We start from the raw sequence: 15,145 nt of genomic DNA on the forward strand, positions 1-15,145 counted from the left end.
AGTCCCTGGTCGGGATGTGTACGGAGGTAACTGATCAACTGATCAACATTTCTCTTTCACACCAATGTTTCTCTCTCTTCCTCTCTCTCTAAAGCAATGAAAATATGTCCTCAGGTGAGGATAAAAAATTAATACAAAGCTACAGTAATCAAAACAGCATGGTAGTGGCATAAAAATACACATATAGTTCAGTGTAGGAGAATAAAGCCCAGAAATAAAACTTTGTATATATAGTAAAGTAATTTTCAACATCGGTGCCAAGACCATTTATTGAGGAAAGGACAGTCTTTTCAACAAATGGTGTTAAGAAAAAAACTGAATATCCAAATGCAAAAAATAAAGTTAGACCCTTATCTTATATCATATACAAAGATTCATTCAAAATGGATCAAAGACCTAAACGCAGACCTAATACTATAAACTCTTGGATGAAAAACTTCCTATAACTTGGATTAATCTTTAAAACATTACACTATAAAAATAAGCCAGTCACAAAAAGATAAATACTGTAAGATCCCATTTATATGAGGTATCCAGAGTAGTCAAATTCACAGAAACAGAGCACAATATGGTGGTTGGCACCTAAGAAAGGAGAAAATGAGTTGTTGTTTAATGTGTATAAAGAGTGGGTTTGGCGAGCTGAAAATTTCTAGAGATTGGGTACACAACAATGTGAATATACTTAATACTAAACTGTACACATAATAATGATTAAGATGATAAATTTTATGTATATTTTACCAATATTTAAAATATTAATAAAAACAGTCATAAATTCATTTCCACTTAATAGCAAAGAACAAAATTTAAAAAGACAACTCACAAAATACTACTACGTGTTCAATACAATAGTTTCTACTTACCATTTTTCTCCAAAATGTCTCACTTTACTCCTATAAAATTTTTAATGTTTTCATAAAAGAAATGTAAATAAAATAGAATGAAAGTCCAGAAACCAAAATCAAGGGTTACGTATATAGGAATTTAGCAGATAAAAAACATGATACTTCAAATTAGTTGAATAAAACATATATGTGAACCCTAACAAATTAATATAATAAAATAAAAACAACCCAATGAAGGGGATATTACATAGGTGTACATTTTTTTTTTTTTTTACTTAAAACTTATGTATTTTACATACACTTAACATTTGTGGAATTTAAACTCATAGATACAAAGAATATTTTGATGGTTGCCAAGGTGGGTGGGAGTTGAGATGGGTGAAAAAGGGTAAGAGATTAAGATGTACAAAGTGCCACTTATAAAAACAGTCACAAGGGCCCTGGCTGGGTGGATCAGTTGGTTGGAGCACTGTCTCATACACCAAAAGGTTGTGGGTTCAATTTCCAGTCAGGATACATACTCAGGTTGTGGTTTGAGCCCCAGTCCCGGGCTCATACGGGAGGCAACCAATCGATGTTTCGTTCTCTCTCTCTCCCCCTCCTCCCCTCCACTTTCCTCTCTCTCTAAAATCAGTGAATATACCCTCAGGTGAGGATTAGAAAAAATAGTCACAAGGATGTAATATACACTTAAGCAATACAACTGATAATACTATAATAACTATGTATGGTGTCAGATGGGTACTAGACTTATCAGGGTAATCACTTCATTATTTATATAAATATCTAATCATATGTTGTACACCTGAAACTGATATAACATTGTCTGTCACTATACTTGAAAAAAAAATGTTTTAATTTAAAAAAATAAAAGAACCTTTTAAGCCCTGGCCAATGTGGCTCAGTTGGTTGGAGCATCATCCCATAAACCAAAAGGTCAAGAGTTTGATTCCTGGTCAGGGCACATACCTAGATCGTGGGTTCAGTGCATGGTCAGGGCACATGCAAGAAGCAACCAATCAATGTTTCACTCTCACATCAATCCTTCCCTCTCTCCCTCCTTCCCTCTCTCTCTAAAAACCAATAAGCATGTCCTCGGGTGAGGATGAAAGGAAAGGAGGAAGGAAGAAAAGAAGCTGTTAAAAAAAATTATAGAAATTATAAATTCTTCATTTCTGGAAATAAATTTGTATATTTTATGTATGTTACACTAAAATTACTATAAAGAAGTTAAAAATGAACTATTTGAATAAGCACTAAATAACACCAATATCCATCAACAACTCGAATGGACAAATTATGATATATTCATATAATAATATGATATAAGATTAAAAACAACAAGCTACTGCTAGACAAATCTTGAGTTAGTTCTTTAGCACACCAGACACAAAAATATATATTACATGATTTCTTTTCTATGAAGTTCAAAAAGAGGCTAAACTTATGTATGGTGATCAAGTCAGAATAGCAGGTGGGGGCACAAAGAAGGCTATTGGGTAATGTTCTATTTGGTTGGCCAAAAAGCCCATATAGTTTTTTCCATAAAATAAAAGACACATTTTCCATTTTCACCAATAACTTTATTGATTTGGATATACTGAGCATGTCGGCTATCTCCTGCTATTGGCTTCTAGTGGGTAGAGGCCAGGGGTGCTGCTAAGCATCTTCCATGCAGAAGACAGCCCCACAGCAAAGACTTATTTGGCCAAAATAAGAAACTTCAAAAAACCAAGGAACTTCAGAAACCACTTTTGACAAATTCATTCAGTCAGCGCACCTTCTCCATACATTGCACAAATCTTTTTTTGCATTTCAGTTGCATTTTTACCTTTCTTGAAATAATAAAGCATAACACACAGAAAATGTTGCAAATTTTCTATCTTCAATATTAAAATGGCTGTACAAAAATTCACCAATTTTGATAATTTTTTTTTTTAAATACATGTTGATATGACAGCTGTCACAATACAATCTAACAAAATTGTTTCAAATTAAGTTAAAGACAACTAAGCACTACTGGAGCCATTATATGGAAAAAACGTAAAGGACTTTTTGGCCAACCCAGTGTATCTTGCTCTGGATGTTGGTTATATGACTGAGTTAAGTATGCAAAATTATTGATGGTGTATACTTGTGCATGTTACTAAGTGTAAATAAAAGTTTATGAAGAAAAGATAACTGAATTTCTATATACCAGTGACAAAATGACATTTTGTATATAATTTAAATTAAATAATTTTAATGATATCATTTACAATAGGATCAGAATTATCAAATTACCAGGAAGATATGAAAGGAAAAGACCTAAAAACATGGAGAAATACACCATGTTCACTGATTTAAATACTCAATAGTTTAAAGGTGTCAATCTTCCCAAATTGATCTATATATACTTAATGCAATCCTAGTCAACATCACAACAAGAAGTAACAAGTAGACCAGTGGAACAAAAAAAGATTCCAGAAAAACAACCTCATAAATGTGAACACTTGATTCATAACAAAGGAGACTTTGCAAAAGTAATGGAGGAAAAAACAATCTTTTCAAAAAATAGTGTTGTGTCATTTGGTTATTTGTAGTTGGCGGAGGAGAACAAGACTAATGTTCATCTCTACCTCACTGCAAACACAAAGGTCAATTTCATATAGATTGTAGGCAAATAAGTGAAAGCTAAAACAATTAATCTTACAAGGGATCACTAATGAGAACTATGCTCTTGACTTTGAGTGAAGAAAAAAATTTATATACAGAATACAAAATAATGTAGGTGTAAAGAGGAAGATTGATGAATTAGACATTGAGTAAAACTACAAATTTTGGATCATCGAATAATAACATTCTGAAAGAAAGCAAGCACAGAGTAGCACAAAAATGTGCGGAATAAAAATAACCAACAACAAACTAACATCCAGAATATATATTAAGAATTCCTACAAATAAATAATACAATAGTCAAAACAACCCAGGAAAAATGTGGGCAAATGATTTCAACGGGCATTTCAAAACAGAGAATAGCCAATGACCAATAAGCATATAAAGATGGATGAATCAGTACTATCTGGAGAAAGGCAAATTAAATACAGAATGGCTATAATTAAGAAAACTGACAAATACCAGTTTGGTAAGAATGTAAAATAGTTGAATCATTATAGGAAACTCTTTGATGTATTTATGCTAAACATACATCTACACCAGCAATTTTCAACTTGTGCGCTGTAAGAATTTTTAAAACACGTAATACCTGACTATTTAGTCAGGGACACCGTCCTCTTTTCCCTTAGACTGTCAAATAAAAAGATGACAACAGTCAACACAACAGCAGCAATCTGGTGTGAATGCACATAATAGAGCTGCTTCTTATTGGCCATGTCACCTAATAAGGTTGCGTGTGATTGGTTAATTCTTGGTACCAGAAATCCTTATATAAAATATAGGCACCTAATTTTTTAAAAAAGTGACTTTGGAACAAAAAAGGTAGGTAATTACTATTACTATTATTATTGTTATGTTTGTAAATCAACCAAAATTATATTGTTTAGTTGGTACATTGACAAAAATATATTTTTTGGTGTGCCAAAGAACTTTAGTAATTAGTTTATGTTTGCCATGAGATGTAAAAGGTTTAAAATCACTGCCCTAAGCTAAGTAACTTAGAAATATTTAAATTTTAGGATTTGTGATCTTTATTCTTACTTGGTTGACAGTCAAATCATAATGCTCCATTACCTCCATGGTTTAAATTTTAGTACTTACCAATGCATCATTTAGGAACTCAATAATATAATTATGGTACAGTTCCTGTGATGATTAATTTTATAGGTCAATTTGGCTAGACTACAATGCCCACTTGTTTGATCACATACCAGACTAGATGTTGCTGTGAAGGCATTTTTTTAGATGTGATTAACATTTAAATCAGTAGACTCTGACTACAGAAGATTACCCTCCATGGTGTGGGTGGGCCATGTCCTATTAGTTGAAGGCCACAAGGCAAAGACTTAGGTGTCTCAAAAAAAGGCATTCTCAAGACTACTTGCCTGAGTTTCTAGCATGCACTCTATAGGATTCAAATTCAAGATTACGCCAACTTAGATGATTTTCCAGCCTGCCAGCCTGCCCAACAAATTCCAGACCAGCCAGCCCCAATATCATATGAGCCAATTTCTTTCTGTATATGTGGGTCTATGTGTTTGCTTCCTACTGGTCTGTTTCTTTGGGGAACCCTGATTACTACAACCCTTACCTCAAAGAAGAAAATTCAGTAGCACCTACAGTGTACATTAAGGAATATTAAGATGAAAAAAATAAGTAAAGATAAAATCTATGTCCATGAAAAGCTGCAACATGAATAAGGAGACAAGTCTACAGACATTACACTAATAAAAAAATACATTTAAAATCATTCTCACCTTTATTACAAGAAACACATCTTGGGAAGGATAAGTGATAGAAAAAATAGCTGATCTTGCCAGGGTGGTAATGGCCGCGGGTGGGACATGCGGGCGTAACAATCCTTTCATCTGCTCAGAATTAAGGTCAAAATAAAAATTTTCTGAAATCTAAAAAATACAGTCATATGTTATATTTTGAAATCAGTACATTAAAAAAAATTCATATCATACATACCCAATCATAAACTCTTACAGATATTAAAACACTATATTATAACATAGTTCATCATATATTTCATTGATGAATCTCTACATGTCTAAATCAAAGTAAAAGAAATGTACAAACTATTTGGGAAATATAATACAATATAGTCTAAAGAAGCATACCCCAAATTACTTTGATTAGAAATTTAACTTCTAATAATACAAAAAAAGATTGAGATGAATTACCCAAGTAATCTTTTAAAAATTATATGAATAACACCTCAGCATTTTTGTTGTTGTTGTTGTTCTATTACAGTTGTCCCAAGTTCCCTCCATTGCTCTCTCGTGCCCCACTGCCCCACAGTCAATCCCCGCTCTGTTGTCCATGTCCATGTGTCATTTATACCTATTCTCTGACTACGCCCTTCCCCTTCTTTCCCCTCTTCTCCCCCTCTCCTTCCCTTCTGGTCACTGTCAGTCTGTTCCTTGTTTCTTTGCCTCTCGTTCTATTTTGTTCATTAGGTTCCGCTTATGGGTGAGATCATATGGTATTTGTCTTTCACTGTCTGACTTATTTCACTTATAGCATAATACTCTCCAGTTCCATCCATGCTGTCACGAAAGGCAGGAGTTCTTTCTTTCTGCTGCATAGTACCCCACTGGGTAAATGTAGCACAGTTTTTTAATCCACTCATCCACTGATGAGCACTTAGGTTGTTCCAGCACTTGGCTATTATAAATAGTGCTACTATGAACATACGGGTATATAGGTTCTTTTGAAGTGGGGTTTCAGGATTCTTTGGGCATAATCCTAGCAGTGGAATCACTGGATCAAAAGGGAGTTCCATTTTTAGTTTTTTAAGGAAATTCCATATCGTTTTCCATAGTGGCTGCACCAGTCTGCAATTCCACCAGCAGTGTACTAGGGTTCCCTTTTCTCCACATCCTCGCCAGCACTTGTTTGTTGATTGTTGATAACAGCCATTCTGACGGATGTGAGGTGGTATCTCATTGTGGTTTTAATTTGCATCTCTCTGATGGCTAGTGATGCTGAGCAATCTTTTATATGCCTATGGGCCCTTGTATGTCCTCCTTGGAGAAGTTTCTGTTCAGGTCCTCTGCCCATTTTTAATTGGACTGTCTGTCTTCTTGGTGTTGAGTCATATAAGTTATTTATATACTTATACTGGAGATCAATCCCTTGTCCAAGATATCATGGGCAAATATGTTTTCACATATGGTTGGTTCCCTTTTCATTTTGTGATGTTTTCTTTCACTGAGCAGAAACTTTTTAGTTTGATGTAGTCCCATTTGTTTATTCTTTCCTTTATTTCCCTTGCCCTAGGAGATATATCGGTGAAAATATTGCTGTGTAGGGTATCTGAAATTTTCCTGCCTATGTTTTCCTGTAGGATTCATATGGTGTCACAGCTTACAGTTAAGTCTTATATCCATCCAGTGTATGGTATAAGTTGGTGGTCTAATTTCATTTTTTTGCATGTTATCCCAACACCATTTGTTGAAGAGGCTCTTCTCACTCCGTTTTATGTTCCTTCTCCCTTTGTCAAATATTAGTTGACCATATAGACCTGGGTTTATTTCTGGGCTCTCTATTCTGTTCCATTGATCTATATGTCTGTTCTTATGCCAGTATCACAGTTTTGACTACAATGGCCTTGTAATATAGTTTGATATCAGGAATTGTGATTCCTCCTACTTTGTTCTTTCTCAAGATTGTTGAGGCTATTTGGGGTCATTTTTGGTTCCATATAAATTTTTTAAATATTTGTTCTAGATCTGTGGAATATTTCATTGGTATTTTAACAGAGATTGCTTTGAACCTAAAAATTGCTTTGTGTAGTATGAAAATTTTGATGTCAGTTCTTCCTATCCATGAACACGGTACATGCTTCCATTTATTTGTATCTTCCTTGATTTCTTTCCTCAGTGTTCCGTAGTTCGGAGGTTTTGTGTGCTGTGTTTTTTTATTACTGCTCCAATTTCAGCAGTTGTTATCGGTTTATTCAGACTTTCTGCTTCTTTTTGGTTCAGTTTTGGCAGATTCTATGTTTCCAGAAATTTGTCCATTTCACCCAGGCTGTCAAATTTCTTGCCATATAGTTGTCCATAGTAATTTCTTACAATCCTTTGTATTCTTGTGTATCAATTATGATTTCTCCTCTTTCATTTCTGATTTATTTGGGTCCTCTCTCTTTTTTTCTTATGACTCTGGTTAAAGGCTTGTCAATTTTGTTTATCTTTTCAAATCCAGCTCTTGGATTTACAGATCCTTTGAATTGTTCTTTTAGTCACTATGTCTTTTAATTTTGTTCTGGTATTATTTTCTTCCTTCTTCTTGTTCTAGGCTTTGTTTGTTGTTGTTCCTCTGTTCTTGTAGATGTAATGCTAGGTTGTTTATTTGAAATGTTTCTATCCTTTTTAGGTAGGCCTGTTTTGCTATGAATTCCCCTCTCAGAACTGCCTTCACTGTGTCCCATAGGTGTTGTGTGCTCGTTTTCATTTGTTTTCAAAAACTTTTTGATTTCTCCCTTGATGTCATTGTTAACCCATTCATTATTTAATAGCATGTTTTCAGTCTCCATGAACTTGAATGTTTTTGAGTTTATTCCTTGAGATTGGTTTCTGGTTTCAAACCATTGTGATCTGAGAAGATGCTTGATATAATTTCAATTTTTCTCAAATTTGTTGAGGCTTCTTATGTGTACTACCATGTGGTCTATCTTTGAAAATGTTCCACATGCATTTGAAAAGAATGTATATGTTGCTTCTTTGGAGTGAAAGGTTCTGTATATATCAATTAAATCTATTTGATCTAGAGTGTTGTTCAATGTCACAATATCCTTGTTGTTTTATTGCTTTGAAGATCTGTCCATTGTTGACAATGGGGTGTTAAAATCCCCTACTATGAGTGTGTTGCTGTTAATATCTTTCTTGAAGTCCTCAAAGATTTTCCTTATATATTTGGTTGCTCCTATTTGGGTGCATATATGTTTACAGAGTTATATCTTCTTGATGGGTTATTTCCTTAAGTATTATGCAGTATCCTCCTTTCTCTTTTTATGGCCTTTGTTTTGAAATGTATTTTGTCTGATACATGTATTGCTACCCAAGCTTTCTTTTTGTGTCCATTTGCTTGGAATATTTTTTCCAACCCTTCACTTTCAGTGTGTATATATTTGTGGGTCTCTTGTAGACAGCATATATGCAGGTCATGTTTTCTTATCCGTTCAGCTACCCTACGTCTTTTGATTGGAGCATTTAATCCATTTACTGTTTCTTTTCTAATTTAATATTTATTATACCTTTTTCTATTACCATTTAGTCCCCTTATATCCCCCTCCACCCCACAATCACCACGCTGTTGTCCATATGGCAATTAAAGTTGCTAGAGCAGAGTTCTGCTGAAGAAACCCATAATATTTTGACAGCAGAAGTCACTGAAAGCAATTCACCTTAGGCTTAGAATATTAAGAAATTCTGTGATAAGATACCCTTCTGTAAACTATGATGGTAAAACTAAGGGCAGGATTTAAGATAGAATATTTAAATAAACATAAATAATCAGTTGTCTGGTGAGAAAGTGAAAATTATGTCAACAAAAACTCATTGTCATCACCATTCCTATCTTTTATAGATTGCTTTTAATTCGTTTCTTGTAGTATCTTTTCTATTTCTTAAAAGAAAGTTGCTTCTGTTACAGGCTTTTGGAACTTGTTCAATTAAATAAAGACTAGATGTCAACTAAATTATTTCATAGTAAGAAAATATTTAACAAGTCAAATTAAAATTTTGTTTTCCTTTTTAAAAGATCTATGATTAATAATTCTTAAAAAATTGTTATTTATCTTATAAAATAACTTAAGAAATAAGCCAGTCAGAGAAAGACAAATAGCATAGGATCTCACTCATATGTGGACTCTAATGAACAAAATAAACTCACGAACCAAATAAAACCAGAGGCATGGATACATGAAACAGAGAGACAGATCTCAGAGGGGAGAAGGGTAGGAGGGACTGGAAGAAATTAGCCATAGAACATACAAGGTCTGTCCAGAAGGTATCCAGCATGTAATATAAAAAATAGAAACATTTACTGAAGAAGATACAAGGTACAAGAAACATCGTACATAGAACAATGACGCCTCAGGTCCCTTCAAAGCAGGCAAGCACCGTGGGACCTCACACAGTTCTCCCATTTGCCATCAGCTACCCTGTTGTATTTTCCTAAATCTCATTGATGGTCTGAAATCTCTTCCCTTTCAAAGGTGATTTTATTTTTGGGAAAAACCAGAAGTTGCAGGGTTCCAAACCTGGGCAGTGGGGGAGCTGAGAAACCTGGGTGACTTGATTTTTCTCCAAGAAACTGCAAGAGACATCATGCATGAGCAGGCATGTTTTCATGATGAAGCTGCCAATCACTAGTTGCCCATACCGTGGCTTTCCTAATCATCTGAATAGCTTAATGCAAAACAGGATGCAGATTCATTGCTCTACTCGCTCATTTTAATTACGACAGCAACATAGTACACATGCTCACTCAAGGGAATCTATCTACTGCCCCCACTGACTAGTAGAGTGAAGTCATCATTGTCTACGTATGCACATTCCAGTCCACTCTCCTTGGCTGCCAGGTTACATCGATGTTGTGCAAACCCTTCTCGCCATATTAACAATGGCTGGACTTCTTCCGGACAGACCTCATATATGCATATATGCAGAGCCAACAGACACAGACTACAATGTAGTGAAGGTCAGCAGAGAGGCAGGTGCTGGGTGGAGGGTGGCAGAGGGGTGGAAAATAGGGGACATCTGTAACAGTGTCAACAATAAAAATAAAATAAATAAACAATTTAAAATCAGGTTTCTGAAACCTATGATTGTGATAAAAGATGAAGTTTAAATCATATAACCGTACCTTTTTCTTTTCTTTGACATCATATAAAGCCAAACTTGCAAAAATGGGTTCAATTTCAATTTCAAACCTTTAGGAAGAAAAAGAATGAAGCAGTTTTAAAACAAATATAAAACATAATTAGAGAGAGATTCTCACTCCAAAAACAATCTCAGTATCTTGTACTTTTCTAATCTGTGCTACGCCATCTATGCTACCCTCTCTTCCTGAACACACTCTTTCAGGCCTATTGTTTACAGCTTATAGCGACTATTACCTACTGTAGGAAATTTCTCTAATGTCTCCAGCTACAAGTAATCTCTGCCCCAAAACTCGTGGCCTTTTAAATCTATTTTCTGACACTAAGTACTTTCTAACCTATAATTTTATTATTTATGTATGTGGATATGTTAAATTTTACATTTTAAAAGTAAAAACACATTGTTTTCTTTCTCATATTATAAATCACATATTCAATGTAAAAATTTAGCAGGTATATAAAAATATTTGGAAGAAAATAGAAGCGTACAAAATTCTACCACATGGAGAGAACCATAATTAACAGTTTAGTTCCCATCCATCTAGACTTTTGTCTATATATATTTGCACTTGTTAAACAAACTTTTTTAAACAAAGAATGTCACTGTATACATATTATGTAGTCTCCTTTTTTAACTTAGTATTTTATGGATATATTTCTATGACATTAATGTTCATCTCACTATCATTTTAAATGCTGGCATACCAATTTTCGTGACTTATTTTATAACTGGATGCTTAAGTTGAGATGTCTAATTGACTTCCACAAACAATGATTTACAGTGAGTAAACATTCAGTAAATATTTGCTGAATGAAATAAAATGTAATATGAGGTTAACTAAAATGCTAGAGCAGTAGTTTTGCTCAACCAAAGACTAATTTGCCTCAAAGGAGACATCTGGCAATGTCTAGAGATGTTTTCAGTTATCATTTCTACAGGAGTATTACTGGTATTTATTGAGTAGTGGCCAGGGATGTGGCTAACTGTTCTGCATTGTAAAGGAGAGCCCCAGACAAAAAATAATCATCTAGACAAAAATGTCAGTAAGGCTAATTTTTTTTATCACAAACAATATATTTTCATCGGGTTAATAGTTTAATAAAAGGTCATGTACAAAGATTTGGACATAATTTAAGGAAAACAGCTACAGAGAGTGCTATTCCCCAGGAATAGCAACAGCAGCGAATCATTACCAACCTTTGACCTAAAGTAGAATGTGCAAGTGGTAACCAAAACGTAGAAAAAATAGCTGTATGGAGGACCTTTCACAAAAACTGTTGCCCTGGGGACAGGGAAGCAAACAATTGATGTGACCTAGCAGGGAATGAGTTAAGAAAAATAAATATCCCAACCTGGTCTCACTCTCTTCCACCCTCTGACTTCCCCTGCTGAAGCTTTTCTTAGCAGACCCCACCCAGAAGTCAAAAGAATAGAGATGCTGGTGATACTGCCTACAGGAGTCAGCCTCTACTCTGCATCCTCTGTAACACTTGATAATGCTGATCTTTTTGATTTACCAGTCTTTTTTTTTTTTTTTTTTTAACTAACTCAAGTGGGTAAGTGGTATCATACTGAATTTTTAATATGTGTCCTTTCGTGTTTAACGACCACCTGGAAACCCTCTTTTGGCCTACTTTTCTATTCATTGTTTGACCTTTTCTTCATCATTTTATACTTCTTTTTGTATTCTGGTTATGAGCACTTTGTCAAGTGTATGTGTAAGAAATATCTTCTCCCTCTGTATGGTGAAGGGGTGGAGAAAAGGAGTCAAAGAAAATAAAGAGAGAGGAGGACGTGGGGGAGAGAGAAAGAGAGAGAAACACTTCACACACACAAACAGAAACAGATATCCAACTGTCCTGCCAACTTATTGAAAATATTACCCTTTCCCCACTGTCTACAGTGCCACTTTTATGGCGAATCAAAAATCTATAAACATGTATGTGTCGACTTCTAGCTTTATTCCACTGGTCTGTTTGTCTAATTGTGTACTAATACTATAATGTCTTAATTATGTGGCTTCATAAAGTGTTCATATCTGGTTGCTTTTTGTAAAGTTTTTCAAAACCATCCTGCCTCCTTTTGGCCCTTTGCATTTTCATATAAATTTTAGATGCAGCTGGAAATAAGCAAAAATGAACCAAAGGTAACAGGAATATTAATTCCAATGACCCTTTGAAGCCCTCAGGGTGCATGCATTACCTCATCCCTAGCTAGACCTGACCTTCTCATGTATGTTGGGTTCCCATACCTATGTATGTACTAAATCTGGTTATTTTCTCTTGCTAATATGTCTCATGCCTATTTGATTATTAGACTAAAGGAAAGGACCTTGAGATTAGCAGAGAGTTTGTTCCTCTCCCACATAACTGTGCTTGGGTGCAGTTTCCCTGAATGTCTAGACAGATAGTCTTCTAAATATTAGAAACAATTTTCTCATGTAGGATAAGGGAAGACTATTCTTGGAGAATAAAATGTAAGAGAAATTATTTTCAAATATGTATTTGTTTCTATAATTAACTAAAATAAAACTTCCTGAAATTGCAATGTGAACAAGTTCTTCCTTATCCCGAGTTTAGATTTTTCTTATCATAGATAAATCAGATATAATTCTTAGTTCATAACTTTTAATAAGAGCTGAACAAACTTAAACTAAAGAATATAAAGTGATATGAAAAATCATTCTATATTTTCTTTGTCTAAGAAAGAAATAATAAATTTGTAACTTTATTAGTGAAGAAAATCATAAGAAAAACCACAATGACAAACCACTTCACATCACACTCAAGAGATGGCTATGATAAAAGACAGACAATAAAAAGTGTTGGTGAAATTAGAGAAGGCTTGTACTTGATAGCAGGAATGTGAAATTGTACAGCTGCTTTGGAAAACAGTCTGACAGTTTCCCCAAAATTTAAACATGGAGTTATAATGTCAATCACCATTCCAATCCTAGGTATATACCCAAGAGAAATGAAACACATAAATGTCCTAGCAAGATGATTCAAAATAGCTTAAAAATGGAAACAACCCAAATGGTCAAAACCTGACAAATGGATAAACAAAATGTGGTGTATCCATCCATTAGAATATTATCTCATCATAAAAAGAAATGAAGTACTGATACATGCTACAACACACATAAACTTTGAAAGCATTATACTAAGTGAAAGAAGGCAGACAAAAAGATCCACATATTGTATGACTCTGTTTACAGAAAATGACAAGAAGGAAATCTCTATAGACAGAAAGTAGATTGGTGATTGCCTAGGACTGGAGGAATAGGGGAAAACAAAGTGACTACTAATGGGTATGGGATTTCTTCTGGGGATGATGAAAATGTTTTAAAATTTTGATGATAATTGCACAACTATGTGAATATACTAAAATCCACTGAATTGTACACTGGACATACTTGGTGAATTTACAGGTGAACTATATATGGGTATACCCTGGGTGAACTGTATAATATGTCAATTATAACTCAATAAAGCTGTTATTTTTTAAAAGTGAAAACAACCCAAATGTTCACTAGCTGATGAATGGATAAACAAAGGGTAGCATATACACCTTAGAATATTATCATCATAAAGGAATGAACGTTATGCTATGTGAAAGAAGCTAGATACAAAGGGCCACACAATGTATAATTTCATTCTATGAATTATGCAGAAAAGACAAATTCATAGAAACAGAAAGCAAATTAGTGGCTGTCAGTGACAGAGAGCATAGGGGAATGACTGCTAATTGGTATTTTAATGGACTGAATTTTGTCCCTATCACCACCACCAAATTCATATTGAAGCCCTAACTCCCAGTGTGACTATATTTAGAAATAGGGTCTTTAAGGAGGTATTTAGGTTAAATGAGATCATAAGGGTGAAGCCCTAATTTAGTAGGACTGGTGTCTTTACAAAAAGAAAAAGAGACACTAGAGACAGCTCTCTGTCCATGCAGGAACAAAGCAAAGGCCATTTGAGGAAACAGCAAGAAGATGGCCATCTGCAAGCCAGGAAGAGAGGCCTCACCAAAAACCAGTCCTACCCAGATCCTGATCATCACAGTCTCCAAAACTATATGAAAATAAATATCTGTTGTTTAAGCCACCCAGTACATGGTATTTTGTTATGAAAGCCTGAGAAGACTACTAAGAGGTATGGAGTTTCTTTCTAAGGTGATGAATATGTTCTAGAATTAGTATGATAGTTGCATAACTCTGTGAATATACTAAAAACCACTGACCTGCACACTTTAAAAGGGTGAATTTTATGACATGTTAATTTTATCATAATAAAGCTCTAAAAAAAACAGATTACGAACAGGTGTCCAGATATTCAAAAGATCCAATACACTAAATCTAACAGGTTTCTAGATAAATCTAATTAAATATATAAAGCCTTAGCTTTCAAAGGAAGAAAACTGCCCATGTTAGCTAAACAAAGAAGTACTCTGTCCTTATGAGTTACTTCTTTCAAAATAGCTCTATGAATTGAAATTTCTTTTTTCATAAGTCAGAACTAATAACTAACTAATTAATAATATTAACATGAGGGAATGAAAAGAGCATAGCTTGTTTTTCAGTTACTGGTTGCATAATAATGAGGGGGCCAGTTAACCTCTCCTAATGCTTTTGAACCCTAGTTTCCTCACTTGTAAAATGAAGAAAATATCATAATATCTGCCTTATAGAATTATTCTGAAGATAACATGAAACAATAAGAGAAAGCACTCTGTGAGGCAGAATATGAA

General features: G+C 34.3%; 1 protein-coding gene across 1 annotated transcript in view; it reads right to left on the bottom strand.

Annotated features, from left to right (window-relative positions):
* DOCK7 (dedicator of cytokinesis 7) overlaps positions 1–15,145 on the bottom strand; it is a 192,186-nt gene that overhangs the window by 136,832 nt on the left and 40,209 nt on the right. Inside the window, exons 8-9 of the mRNA XM_090269555.1 lie at positions 10,380–10,446; positions 5,258–5,407 (exon numbers count right to left, since the gene is read on the bottom strand). Of these exons, the coding sequence (XP_090125681.1) occupies positions 5,258–5,407; positions 10,380–10,446 (217 nt within the window). The remainder of the gene's footprint in view (positions 1–5,257; positions 5,408–10,379; positions 10,447–15,145) is intronic.

Source organism: Furipterus horrens, unplaced genomic scaffold (genome assembly GCF_987537825.1).
Source record: "Furipterus horrens unplaced genomic scaffold, mFurHor1.1.pri manual_scaffold_3, whole genome shotgun sequence".
Taxonomy (NCBI): Eukaryota; Metazoa; Chordata; class Mammalia; order Chiroptera; family Furipteridae; genus Furipterus; species Furipterus horrens.